The 14,990-nt window shown below is 40.0% G+C and overlaps 1 protein-coding gene across 6 annotated transcripts in view; it reads right to left on the reverse strand.

Annotated features, from left to right (window-relative positions):
* The window catches only part of LOC117536136 (CUB and sushi domain-containing protein 3-like), a gene marked incomplete at its 5' end in the record, with an annotated part of 197,257 nt that overhangs the window by 79,861 nt on the left and 102,406 nt on the right, over positions 1-14,990 (reverse strand). For all 6 annotated transcript variants that reach the window (XM_034200881.1, XM_034200880.1, XM_034200879.1 and 3 more), the window contains 15 exon segments: positions 39-242; positions 438-533; positions 630-743; positions 5,414-5,530; positions 5,655-5,730; positions 5,938-6,056; positions 7,108-7,295; positions 8,469-8,607; positions 8,924-9,115; positions 9,493-9,695; positions 10,058-10,184; positions 12,372-12,563; positions 14,113-14,269; positions 14,427-14,495; positions 14,651-14,751. In XM_034200881.1, coding sequence (XP_034056772.1) covers positions 39-242; positions 438-533; positions 630-743; positions 5,414-5,530; positions 5,655-5,730; positions 5,938-6,056; positions 7,108-7,295; positions 8,469-8,607; positions 8,924-9,115; positions 9,493-9,695; positions 10,058-10,184; positions 12,372-12,563; positions 14,113-14,269; positions 14,427-14,495; positions 14,651-14,751 — 2,094 coding nt within the window.

A 14,990-nucleotide genomic window follows, 5' to 3' on the forward strand; every position in this document is an offset into this window, starting at 1 on the left:
GTGTCAAACTCCTGCCTAGCTTCTTTATTCATATGTACCTATACATGTTGGCAGGGTGTCATTCCATTGTGCCATGTTGTCAAGGACACTCTCACACCGTATGACAGTGGAGCCTTGCAGGACGTAACCAGGGTTACACTCAAACTGCACCATCGAGCCAACTGCAAAGTCATTGCCGAGGCGTTTCCCAAACCGCGGCTCAGGGACCGAACTGCACTGTGTGGAGCTGGTCCTCGGTACAGCTGCAGAAATAAATTAGACACAATAAGATGTTAAAATCAAAAAGTGCAAATGTGCAGTTATTGCTGCCTGTCTTGGTCATTTCAAACAATAGAATTCAGGACTTTTAAAGGACACGTGGAAACCCTATTAGGCCTAATGCAAGTAATAATAATGATACTTTGAATAACAAATTAAGCTACTTGTAATTGGCTGACCTTGGTAGACAAAGTGAAATCCCTTAGCAGTTTCTGGTCCGACCGTGCTAAACTTTACCGTGACCTGGTTTCCCGAGCTCAGAGGGAGAGACTCACCTAGGGAGAGGGAGACAGAGTTATACAATAGAAGACAAAATCAGAAAGAAAGATATGGTTATGATTCATTCTGTCCATCTATCCATTTATCCTTACCAGAGTGGGACCCAGAGAGAGAAGACAATAGCGTGTTTTGTTGAGTTGGTCCATCGTAAATTTCCACCACATCGTTGAGAGAAGTCTGGAACATCACAAACTGTCCAAAGAGGACTGGAGACAAAAAGGGAAGAAATACGGATAGAGTGATGAGTTAACCACACTTGCATGGTGGCACATTATTATTCCAAGCCGCTGTCTGTGCCTGACCTTCTGATGATAAAATTAACCTGTAATACCTCATTTAAATTGTATTAAGCTGCAGTGTCAACCTCTATTTGAAGTCAACTATTGGCACAAAATTGCATATCAGGACACTTAATAGTCTAAACATAACCTTATCATCATCATGCACCAATCCTCCTCAGCCCCCTCGGTTTGAGTGTATCAATGTTGTCAGCTAGTGTGAAATGCTAGTGTTGGCAAACACTACAGTATATGTCAGTATGGCAAGATCTTTTTATGTCTGTCTTCTCTACATTATCTCAAGCAGGCAATGTGAAATAATAGGATATGAAGCAAGTGGTAACCTGTCAAACTCCTGTCCTAACACCCATGTTTTACTCTGTTGCAGCATGATGGAAGGAAAGAAGATTGCTGCAGTGGCCATGAACCATGACTAAAGCAAGGATTTGAGAGTGCAGCTGCAGTGGCAGGAAGCATCATGTGGCCCCCTAGAGGCCCTAGGTACAGTATTTGCTCAAACTGATACTCTGTCTTGGTTGATCACTGATTCTTTAAAATAATTACAAGTAGCCTTAAGCTGCAAATATGTAGGTGTAATTGTATAAATAAAATGTGTTTGTTTGCTGCACATGGACAATCCTTCATAAGGATAACTGACATGTATTTCAGCCTCAATGAAACAGGCTTCCTAAGCAACACACACACACACACACACACACACACACACACACACACACACACACACACACACACACACACACACACACACACACACACACACACACACACACACACACACACACACACACACACACACACACACACACACACACACACACACACACACACACACACACACACACACACACACACCACACACACACACACACACACACACACACACACACACACACACACACACACACACACACACACACACACACACACACACACACACACACACACACACACACACACACACACACACACTATATCGCCTCTCCATCTCTCTCTCACTCTATATTTGGCCCCAACGGCTGACGTATAAAGGATTACATTTGAACATTGCACTATAAGAAGGTCACTAGTCATTTTGTACAAGGCTTTTTCCCTCTGTAGAGTTATTTTAAAGCATGATCCGCATTTTGCTAAAACATTGATCTGACTCACAAAGATACCCTGTCTGCTTCCATGTAAAACTCTGTTTCATGTTAAAACATGAAGGGCACTGAGAGAGCGCAGACCTCCACCAAGGCCGTTTAAGTAAGTGAAAAATAATGCATGTCCCCTTGAAACAGATCCACTCCAAATATAATGGATTCTTAATGTTGAATTGAACTATTCATATCTTAGACTCCACTGTAACTTTTATCCATGTATTTTTTCTTTTAATGTTTATTTTATTAGCTTTTCTTTTTAATGACTTATTTTAAATGCCATTTTCTTAATGTCTTTCATTTTTTGTAAAGCACTTTGAAATTGCCTTGTGTTGAAAAGTGCTATATAAATAAACTTGCCTTGCCTTCTTTTGCTCGTGTTACAACCTTCCACCAAGTTTTATGACAATTGGACCAATACCTTTTCCGTTATCCTGCTGATAACACGTAAATAAACCAACAAAATAAACCTAAAACAAACTATTTGACGAAGGTAAATAATTATAAAAAACAACGCAGCTCAGAAACAAAACAGTGAATATTGAAATGCTGTTGAGACGACACAATTGTCAAGAAAGAGCTCTTTAATGCAGATAAATCTATCTTCTTATACTTGTATCTAATAGCCATGCCATGCTTGTACATGAGGATGCATGGAGTGGTCATAAAAAATGACACAATTCTGCTTGTCAGCAGAAATACTTAAAAGCTCCCACCGCATATGGATTTTAAGGAAACTAGAGTGATTAAGGTTTCCATCATGCCCTGCTGTATTATCGACAGACCGCAGAGCAGGTGGAGGAGTTCACAGCCGAAACCGTTTCAAAACGGCACAGATGTCAGGCAGGAGGACACACATGAATCAACGTTCACACAAGAGCACTTAAAGCATTATAACACACAGGAAATGCAGCTAAAATATCATCGTGGATTTTACTCCTACTTAGATAACATGAGAAATTACATGAATACATTCAATAAGAGAAAGACACCCAGTGATAAGGGATCACAGCAGTGTTTCCCCACAATGCCCACATGGCTTCAAAACTACATAAACCTGATACATCTGTTGTGTCATCAGTAATGTCTCATACAGTTTAAAACATTCCATTGGACTTGTTATCGAATGATTGCAATGTTTACTTTCAAAAGGATGCTGCTTCAGCTTTTAACATCAGATGGAGAAAAGCTGGGCATCCATCCCTGTGGAGCTGCCATGCCTCCTGATGAGTGGGTGTCCTGAGGCACGTCCTCATACGACAGGAGGTACGGCATCTCCACGGGAACGAATGCCAAGAGTCGGCCCCACCTGGTGTTGAATCCTAAGGATCCATTTGGATGAGTGGTGAACCATTATTAACCATTTAAAGGCCAACCAGGTGGTTTAAATACAACTTTTCTCATATCATCATCAAACTGACAATCCTGCTACCTTGAGTCTGTATTATTCAACATGTTTTTTTGAACAATGACAGCTGCTCTGTCTAGGATGTTCATGTGGAGACTGCCATGTCTTAAACAATATGTAGGCCAAAGAAATGTTAGCTCCTCTCCTTCAAAATGTCTTCATGGAGCTGACACTCCAAACGCTGCTTCGCTAATATAATGAGACAGCGACCATCAACAGCCTCAGGGAAAGCTGCTATTTATTCATAACACCACAGGGCATAATTGGACATCATATGCAATGACTACTGATTGTTTGTAAAAGCTCAAGTCAGACCCAATGACTCAGTCGTTCTAATAATCAGTCAGCCAGTAATGTAGATGTCAATACATTATACTGATATTGGAGACACAAATGTAAATTTGCGAACATTAAATGAAACACATACTGTATGTACTTGACCACAACCCCAACTTACTGTATGTGCACTCACTAGTCCTTTTGTTAGCTCTCAATATCTGCTGAAGAAAACAAAGCCTCACTATTTCTATATACACTTTTTCACAAGTACTATCAAATGTTAACCAATCCCTCTCCGTAACAACTGAGCAAATTATTTGAATAAATTGTTAATATAGCCCTCTATTCTACATTTTTTGAAAGACATTTATTATGAACATAACATGGAATATGTAATTGAGATTAAATATCCCGACAGAATGACTATAATCAGTGATTTTTTAGGAATTATTTCCTGACAGCACCAGATGAGACGCTCATTTCCTCTAAAGCTCTCATAGACCGTAATAACCGTATTTAATGTGAACAATCCTCTACAATATTCATATCTTTGTGATGACTCATTTGTGGCTTATGGACCTCCAATCAAACGTGGCGAGATAAAAAACAGCCTCACATTTAAATGTCACTTCAATGATGAAACCCTGACCTGGAATCAAATAAATGGCTAGCAAGTATTCTTTGATCATGTGCCATTTCTTGTTTTTCATTCACATGTCGGGTTCTCTACTGTTATCCGGATGGGTATCGTTAAGGTTTTAACGGTACTACTACTTTTATCGATACCGCTTATCGGTCCGGTCTTTTAATGGTATTCTTATCGGTTCTTTTGGAGAAAAAAAGAAGGTAAACTAACTAAACAAATTGTGAACAAAACTAACATTGCTTTTTATTTAAATTAAATACATAATATTTCGCATCAAAAGAAACAACAATGTTTTAACAAATCATATTAAATAATATGATGACAGAATTGTAAACAGAATAGCTGAAACTTTAACAAACTAAATAACTCAGTTTCCTCTAATCATTAACCCATGTTTGTATAATGTAGTTAACTCTGTGTGTTGCTGCCAGCATACATAACACCTGACGTGGAAACGTTACTCGTGGATGGGGCTACAGCGCTACTAGAAAGACAGTCGAACCCGGTGCATTCCTCCGTCTGAATGTGGAGCACTTTTGCTAAATGTTTAGACAAATTGCTCGTCCGCCCTTACATGCTAAACTCTTAAAGCACTTTTGGTAACGGATCGAGACGGGTAAAGTTTAACCACACCTCGGAGCGCGTTCTCTCCGCCATCTCCGCCGTGTGTGTGTGTTGCTGCATGTAGCAGCTGCGTGTGTGTAAACTGCCCCGCCCCCTCACAAGAAGGCGGGGGAGAGAGATCTCTCGCCTGGATTGGAAAGATCGAAAATACTAAAAAGACGCATTTTGCACGCTTTTTGCATATTATAAACGGAGTTGGCAACACTAAAACTGCAATATAATGTTTGTGTAGCAATAATACATATACATATATTTGTTACATGTCTCCAGTAGGCCTACCGATAAAAAGATCGTTAACGTCGGAGCTTAACGGTACCACGGTCTTTAATAATTCAGCCCCGGGGCCCGTTTAATACCGGGGCTCGGTACCCATCCCTAGTTATCCCTTCACCTTCACTGTCATATTAGAGCGTTATACCATTTTGTAGAGATTAACATAAACATAAATGTAAAACCACAATATTTCTATTTAGGAGGAACTTACCAAACTCTCTAGGAACAGAAATGGAGTACACACAGTTCTGTCCAGAGGTATAGTTTCTGGGAAAGTTTGGGGATAAAACAGTCCCGTCTGTTCCTGTAGAACGACTTCCGCAGGGAGCTGGAGAAAGAACATAAACATGTGCAAACACATGAGGACAGGAAAAGAGGCACACACTTTTGATCCAACATAAAATTAGGTTGTGTGTGTATGCTTTAATCTATTCTGTATAATTGTGTGTTACCTTGACAACTCGGCAATGCTCGGTTCCACCCAGGTCTGCCATCATCTCCCATACTGCAGGTGAGGGTAGAATAGCCCTGAAGAAAAAATTAAATACAATTATACTTCCACAAAAATAAGTCAACCAACCAACCAACCAACCAACCAACCAACCAACCAACCAACCAACCAACCAACCAACCAACCAACTAACTAACCAATGAAAAAAACAACCAACATATCAACCAACCGCAACTCACACCCATTAATTTATCCAACAAGCCACCTTTTTTTTTCTTTCTTACCTGCAAAACATATCCGGCCTCACAATAGAAGGTGACAGTAGATCCAAGCTTATAGTCAGATCCCAGCCTGGTCCCATTCAGAACCACACCTGGGTCGAAACATGATTCCCTCAGCTTGGCTGGAAAGAGAGAACAAGTGTGTATGTGGGAGAGAAGATGAGGTATATAAAAACCGACAGGCACACATAAATAATAAGTCAAATTAATAATTACTATATCCCTAGCCATAATCAAATGAGGCAGGCATTTCGTTGGCCTTTGAAATAGTCTGTTTGACTTAGCCTTCTTCGCCAAAGATGGAGCGAGAACGATAACTTCATCCCCCGGCTTTTGTATGCTACATGAACCTTGTAAATTATGGCTACAGCCCTCCCCTCCTACAAGATTAGCGGCCACCCTGCATCAACACAAGACTTAATTCCTGAATCCACATGCTGCCCATGTTGATTATTTTGGGTGAATCAAACTCACCACTATGAAATATGACTATTTCAACAAACACTAATTCAACAGGGACTGAGAGAGCAATCATTCCTTTTTATCTTAAAATCAGCATGACGCACACTGTCGTCAGTGTGGGGGGATTAACTGCAAATGTACTTTTGTATTGAGCGGTAAGGGGTAATGCGGGAGTCTTCTTTGTTCAATATGAAAATGAAATATGTCTAAATACATTACAGAGACATCTAAAACATTTTACCTCGCTTATAAACAACAGACAAAGACAAACAACAGCCCCTGAGGCAATTACATCAAGCATAGTACATTAGAAATATGTTTTGTAAAGTGGCGATAGTTGGGCTGTGTGTCTTTCTATTTATTTCGTTTTTGTATCGCATGTCATCATAGGCTAATCAAAAGACATGTGCTTTGAGTCTATTTCCTCGGGACATCTAGTCAAATATATTAATCATTCATTACTGGCTGCTTAGTAAATTACTGGGTGCTGCTTTGCTTACGTGATTGTGACTATAGTGTAGATGTGTACCAATAACAGTGGAGTGAAATGTGTCTTTGCTGTTAAGAATCCTCTGCTGAAAAGACCTGAATCTCCCAGAGAATAAAAAATCTGTGTTCTGTGCTGTTGGCCTCTTACATCTTTTAAAACTATTCCAGCGCTAAACACGATAGTACATAAGAGATGGTGGTACTATTCGGATAATATTTTACCTTTGTATTCCAGGTGAAAACCGCCGTAAGAAACAGACCCATCACTGCGGAATGCTAAGTGCATTGTATTCGAACTGCTCTCTATCCGCTCTGGGAGTTTGCTGTCCTGGAAGCTACCAATCAGAGGACTGTTGCTGTCCGGACCATCGTATATATACAGGAAGTCGTAGTTTGGCTCAATGTTGAAACTAGAGATTAAGATAACAACAAAGATAGGAGGTAGGGGGAAGCAGATGGGAAAAAATAGGCACAGGAAGAGTTAACAATAACACTTAAGCATTGAGTATTCATTAGAATAACTTTTTTTTTTGTATTGTTGTTTTTTTTTACAATAGAAAGCATGCGAATATTTGGTCTGAGAGCAGCCTTAACGTGGACCTATCATGCTATATTTGAAAAATATATTGTAGGGCCATACCTATACAAAACATGTCTGTGAAGTTTTTTTTTCAAAATACCAAACAGATCACCCATTGTAGCCATGCCTCATACTGCTCAAACCCCTCTTTTGAAGCCCTGTTAGAGAAACGCGGATCTTGGGTCCTTAGCTTGAAAAAAAAGAAAGAAGAGGAGGCGGAGCTAATGCCTGATTAGAATTCTACCGGAGATAAAGTTAAATTCGGTTGTGATAAAACGCCATCCTGTTTAAACCACGTCAAGGATTATTTCTGAAATAGTATGGAGTGCTTTTTGTCTTGTAGGTTTATCACAAGGTGAGTTCTTTTTTTATTTCCTGCTTTTTAAACACATGTGCTCTTCAGTACAGGTTAGCTCTGAGTGTTAGCGAGGCTTGCTAATGTAAACAAAGACGTCCAAAACACGTCAGGCATTGTTTCTGATAGCAACTTTCTGTGCGTCCGCTGCCGATTTGACGTCAGTTCGGATGGAAAAGAGAGAGGGCTTTATTTTCTGACGCTGTGTGAGTTCCCTGACGCACCGGGGACACATATTTATGTATAAAAGACATCACAAAGTGAATTTTGCATGATAGGTCCCCTTTAAGTAATAGTTAGGTTAAACACCCACTTTTCCAAAAAAACATGTCATGCTCCAAATGGTTCTGAGGGCTCATACAGTAAAACACAAAAGCTGCTGCTGCTGACAATTTAAAAAAAAATAATAATAATTAGGACTGGTAGTAACACAAATGTTTTAATATGTACCAGATAGACATTTTGTGTTGCTATATGATGAATCCTAATGATTTTGGTGATTTCTTAACATTTATTCTAGCACCAAAAAGTAAAATGATGAAACCAATGAAGACTGTATTTCTCATCAATTTCACTCTGCCACTCAGGGAAATAAATGTTTTAAAACAATTTTTAAATCTGTGAACTTTGATTTTACAAGAAAGCTACCCGATGAACGCCAACGACAGGACGTAGTCAGAGTTGACAGCAATGAGCCAGTCACAGTCCTTGGAGTGAGGGTAGGGATGAGGGTAGTTAGGAGACAGTATAAATCCATTGGAGCCAGTTAGGTTTCCTCCACATGGAGCTGTGACGGAAACACAAGCAAAGGTCAATAAAGTCTAAAAGTACCCTAACCTTTACATTCATTAAAGTATTTTTATTGCTAGTCGTAGTTATGAGATTTTCAATAACAGGCAGCAGCATGGAGAAATGTGGGCAGCACATGTAATATTATCACACTGTATGAGAAGCAAGTTCAGGAGACATTATCTTCTTTACACAGCCCCACAGTCACTCACAGACGTGTCCTTGAGCAAGGTAATCAGCCCTTAACAACTGCAGCTGGTATGCAGCACATATATCGAATGTCCCTATGGATATATGGAAGCTGGGCTCCTCACCTATGCAGACAGGCGGGCTGGGCTGCCAGTAGTATCTGTTATCCACTTGTATGCAGGTGATTTTTTCATCCCCCTGGAGCTCATATCCTGGGTCACACTGAACGGACACTGAATCCCCCGGCTCACGGCCATCTCCACTACGACTGCCGTTCATTGGTACACCCGGGTCCCTGCAGGCTGTAGCCACAGAGCCTGGACAAAGAGACACAGGGGGAGAGAGGCCACAGGAAAAAGAAGAGCAGGGAGGAGAAAGAGGTGAGGGTGATTAAAAATATGTATCACACAGGCTATCTATAGCTTATTTAGCTAATGCATTAGCTTGGAGCTAATGGTGTCTGCTGAATACAGTAGCTGTGTGCTCCTGTGTTATTAAATAAGATCATTTCTGGCTGGTCAAATTAAGTTACAAGAAGCATTTCTTCCATTAAGTATTGGACATTTGAATTTGTCAAATAAGGGAAATACAGATATTCTGAGTCAAATAGGGATACAGAAATAAATAATTTCAGAGTCTCAGAAACACTTCTAATTTAAAGGATGGTAAGGACATTAGTTTGGACAATACTCACTAGAGAACTGCATAGCGAATCCTGACTTGCTGATGTAAAAGTCTGTCTCAAACTGAATAGTGACAGTGTTCAGTGTGGAGTGCAGTCCCTCAGGGAGCAGAGACCCACTCAGCTCTGACAAAGACATCTCGTTCTCAGGTGGTCCATCCCAAACCTTCAGCATGTCGTGGCTGGCTTCTGTGTCAAACGCCAAGAACTGGAGACTGTAATTTGTATAAAGAAAAAAAGGTGAACAAAAATATAAATATTATATCTTCAATAATTCATAAATAAATGTTCTTAAAGTCCATTCCAAACTTATACAACTGCCCTCCTTTTTTAAAACCAACAACTCACAGAGAGACTATTATGGAAATCATTTCAGATCAAAACAATGTGTGGTTGGTGATTTCATTTTAAGTGAGATCATTTCCTTTCAATAATTATATTAGGGAAAAAAACACTAACTCAGAGGAAATTACTTTTCAATGTAATGTTTTTTTCAAAAGTACTGGAGTGGGCACTAAAATTAAAGACATTCTTATTTTACTTTACCAGTGGGACGGTTTAAAATGGTCTACTTTACCTCACAATGTTTCCTGAGTCCACCTCGATGGTCCAAGTGCAGCGCAGATTATTGTCGTAAGGAAAAGGGTACCCAGGGGAAAGAATCCGCCCTGCAGACTCCCCCTTAAAACGGCCCCCACACTCGGCTACAAGAACCACACACACAATGGACACTGTTAATATGAAGTAATAAACAAATGAGCCTGTATTATACATCTTAATGTCTGATAAGCACACTGACAACCTTACCAAAATCAATTAAAACCAATGGGTAATTGATGAGTGTGTGTATTTAACTGTGTATTTGATGTATGACAAGTCAACCAGTTATCTGTCTGTGGCAATTGTTGATCAAGGCAATCAGATCCACAAATTGCACCTCAGCAGCTGCTGAGCAGTGATTTAACGGTCACCACGGAGACAAATGGATTTAGAAAGAAGCCAACTCTCTTTCTCCGCGACTCTCTGTCTTTCTCACGCACAGAGAGAGCACAGAAGACGAGACAAAGTGCTGACCATCCCTGAAGAAACCACCACACATTATATAACAGAAAATAATTCCCCTTTCTCTCTTTGTCTCTCTCGGTTATATATTTCCACAATCTTCATCCCCTCTCTTTTCCCCTTCCCTCCCTATGTTCCTCCTCCCCTCACTGGAATATATTAACACGAGTAATAGGAGCAATATTAGGGGTTGGGATGGAGGAGAAAAGAGAGAAGGAGATGGAAAAAAAACAAAAACCTCAGAGAACCAAGGGGGAAACACTATGAGTAATAATAAGAAGCAATATAATATTAAGACTGGAGGTTAGCTGAGGTCATTGTGTGTCACTGCTTAAATATAAAGTCAGAGAATATCAGACAGTGGTTTTATGAGTCTTTCATTATTGATAGTGAGAAGGAGAGAGACTTATTTAGCTGAATCCAAAATCAGAAAGTTCACAGGCAGCGATGAGGAAAGAAAGGTCCCTAAAACATTGAGCTGATGTTATCCTTAAAGCTCCCATCTGGGGCACAGCTGCAGCGGCCATTGTGCCTGTTTGAGTTCTGCAGTCCTGATGATGCATAATAATGCATTAATAGTGACTTGTTGACATCAATATTCAGAGCTGTGGTTTGTAGTTTCCCATCAGTTTGAAGTCATGAAAAATGAATTAAAAGGCCATGAGATTATAATGAAATATTTAGAATGATGTCAATACTCAGAGAGTAGTTGCTTCCTGGTGCGTTTTATGGCTCACATAAAATGGCCTGCAAATTGAAACAGTTCTCAGGAGCAAACCAAATCAATTAAATTGTGTTTATGAAACAATTCTTACAAATAGGTTTGTCACTTAGCTCTTTATAGAGGAGGAATTACATACATAAGGGTTAAGGACAAGCCAGGAATATAAATAGGTGTGCTGTGTGTGTGTGTGTGTGTGTGTGTGTGTGTGTGTGTGTGTGTGTGTGTGTGTGTGTGTGTGTGTGTGTGTGTGTGTGTGTGTGTGTGTGTGTGTGTGTGTGTGTGTGTGTGTGTGTGTGTGTGTGTGTGTGTGTGTGTGTGTGTGTGTGTGTGTGTGTTTGCATGTTGCAGAGCATCTAGGGGCGAAGATGGCGGTCTACAGTGCTATATAAATAACATTGCCTTGCCTTACAGGAGACACTGCAGGAAGTGCATTTGGTCAATTGGCCAGAGGGAGTCCAGGTGGTAAACTCTCCTGAATAAATGGGCTTATCAACCAGACTTTAAACCTGGAGCACTGTGTGATCTCATGAGAAAATCAAGACGGGGATTCCACAGGAAATTGGCCTCCATCTGCTTTTTTCCAGATTATTGAATGAACGTCCAGTGAGCAGACACTTTGCATAAAGCTGAGCGTCACTGCAGTGTAGAGCAATACTGTGGAGTCAGTACAATATTGCTTACTGCTACTTAAAATATGCTTTTTTTAGTTCTTGTTTAAATGTGATTTTTACACTGAGAACAGCTGGATGTCATCATCTCTTAATTTTTGGGCTATAACAAATGTTACAAAATATCTGTTTTCAATTGAAACCAATGCCTGTATGAGGCCTTGGGTTGCTGTGTGGCAATTTAACGAATACATGGAATCATGTCTGCAGATGGCAGCACTATGGACCACCTATCATACATCAAAAAATGCCGTAATATCAGTGAAAGCCAAAGCAACAATGAACCCTCCTCACCTCTCCCTCTCAAGCTTATTACAGAGTGCTATTCAAGGTTCATCCTGTAATTGAGTGTGTGCTTGCCTTTGTGTGTCTGTATACATCAGCTTGAGTCTTTTCAATGCACTTCTTTTCAAAAATGTAAAAGGAAAGGGACGTACCGATGCAGGAAGGCAGGGGGTTATCCCAGGCTCTCCTCTCGCCTGTCATGCACTTCAGGGTGGTGGCACCATGCAGAGTGTATCCGGGCTCACATCTGTATGTGATGCTGCTCCCGGTGAAATGACCTTGGTCGTTGACCTTGAAGCCGAACTGAGGCACGCCAGGGTCCTCACAGTGGGACAACTCAAAACCTAGAAAGAGAAAAAGACAGGTAAGGATCATTACAGCGCATACTTTAAAAGAAACTCTCTCAGGGACATCTGAGAGCCACGAGAGAAAGCACAATTAGTTTTGTTTAGATGCCCAATATCCCCTTAATATCTGGCAGACTCAAATATTATGTTTATTTATATCACAGATCCTGTTTTCCAGATTTAATAAAAAACAAACAGGAAAGGATACATGAGACATCCCAATATTATGAGTGATACTGGAGCATATACACCTTATCCAATTTAATGTTGTTTTCACACTCTGTCTAAGATCCGTTTCCATGGTAATATGCAGAATATTCAGTTTATTCATGTGCTTGATTTTGGAGAGCGGGATAGGAAGGGATATATAAATAGCGTATCCTTATGAGACCGTAACCATATATTACCTGGAAGACAGGGTGCATCAGGATTTGAGTTATCTCCTGGAACACTGCAGTAGGTGCATGTCTAAATCCTAAAAAACGACCGTTCGCATAGATGTTCTTTTAACGTTTTCCAATCTGAACACAGCTGCAATCATCCTGACAGGTAGTGTGAATAGTTGCACATTTAAAATCGTTTTAAACATGTTTATGAAATCAACTTATTATGCATAATTCTTTGAATCACATCTTTGAGTTGACTTGTATTGTAGTTTTGTATGACTTTACACAGGGTGAGGCATTTAGAATTGTATCATAACTATAAAACAAACCATAGTGCTGCAGTGTTTTATAAGATAATGCCTCTTGTTTGCATAGCTAACTAACTTCTATCCGCATCAGTATAAGAAAGTTAAAGTGCAGAGTAAACAATGCTCCACTCTTCATTTAAACAATTATATGTTTTATTTCCAACTATGCTTCTTAGAGGACACATGCAAACGTGGGTGGACTTTAGTGAACATCAGAGAGCACCTTTAACATCCCATCCTACGCTGAAATCAGAGCGCTCTGAAATATTTGGTAATCAAACAGGATACGTTTCTTGTGATAATGTCAGCTGTGGAATTCACAATTAGTTGTGTGTTGGTTTCACAAATGAGAACCATTTGGAGTGAAATTGATTCTGAGAGCATGCTTCATTTGTGAGAAATTAGTAAATGTAATTGCTCATGTAATGTGACTCCCACACTGAGTAGCATGTTTTCACAGGTGGTGTCATTGTCTACGGCAGTTTTACCTTATTTAATATAACATAACTAAAAGCTAGCTGAGATGTAATGCCTTGGAATCTCCCAAAATCGTTACGAAGGACTTGTCATTGTCTCTTCATAGGGAGCAATTAACAAACTACCAGAACAATTAACCAATCCCAGCATGGTTGTGATGCAGTTTACGTTACTTTTGTGCAAAATGGCCATGCTGTGGGACAGGGAGGTTATGTAGTGATGTTTACACACACGGGTTTGATTAATGGAAGAGGTTCCAATTGTTTCTTATACAACCATTTGTGTATACTGTTGGTCAGAATTAACCTCAGCTTCCGGTTTTGACTAGTTTAGGCTGTGTGCATGTAAACAGTATTTCCTGATCTGTGCACTTACTGGAGTAGACCAGTTTGAATCCTTCCCCATTACTTTCTGAATCGCTGTAAAATTCCAGCCAGAGGTGGTTTGATGTGGAGATCAGCGTCAGGCCCAACATGGATGATCCCGTGAACGCTCCCAGAACCTGGGCTGTGCTGTCTTTACCATCATAAATCTGTAAAAATAATCACAGAACAATCCATTTGAGATGCAAATGTAACATTAAACAACCCATGGAGGTTAAAGTGTAGTTTTTGATGGCATGAATTGTGTCTTTTTATCATCACAGAGCAGTTTCAAGCGATTGAATGTGTGTTTGTGAGTGTGTTTACCTTTAGCATATCTGCCTGGGCGAGATGAAAGGTTCTAGCAGAAATGTTGATGCCTTTCCCAGCTTGCACCTAAAGTAAACATGATATACAAATTAGATTTGTACGCCATTAAAGCGCTCACAAATATATGCAGATAGTCATTAAGCCTCCCTAATTATCATAATGGTTTTTACACTTGTGCCAGGGTTTCTATTACCCTCAGTTAGGATGTACAGATGAGGTACCTGGATGCTGTAGATGCACTCGTGGTTGTTGTCGTAGTTCATTGGATAGTTTGGAGAGAGAATGATCCCTTCGTTGTTTATAACTGAAGAACCACACTCGGCTTGAAAGAAGAAAGAAGAGCATTCAAAAAGACGAAAATGGATGGTTTGATTATTAAGAGTGTGATAATGACGTGGTGAGAACATGTGGGAAGACATTGACATTTATTATGCAACAGAAAATGCCACACATTAAAAAATCCATTCTAGAAAATGGTTCAGGCTCATAGTACACCAGATTCAGTCTACTGTACAAGCAGTTATAGAGAGTATAGGAATATAGTGCCTAGTATAAAATATA

This window comes from Gymnodraco acuticeps, unplaced genomic scaffold, assembly GCF_902827175.1.
Source record: "Gymnodraco acuticeps unplaced genomic scaffold, fGymAcu1.1, whole genome shotgun sequence".
In the NCBI taxonomy this organism is placed as follows: Eukaryota; Metazoa; Chordata; class Actinopteri; order Perciformes; family Bathydraconidae; genus Gymnodraco; species Gymnodraco acuticeps.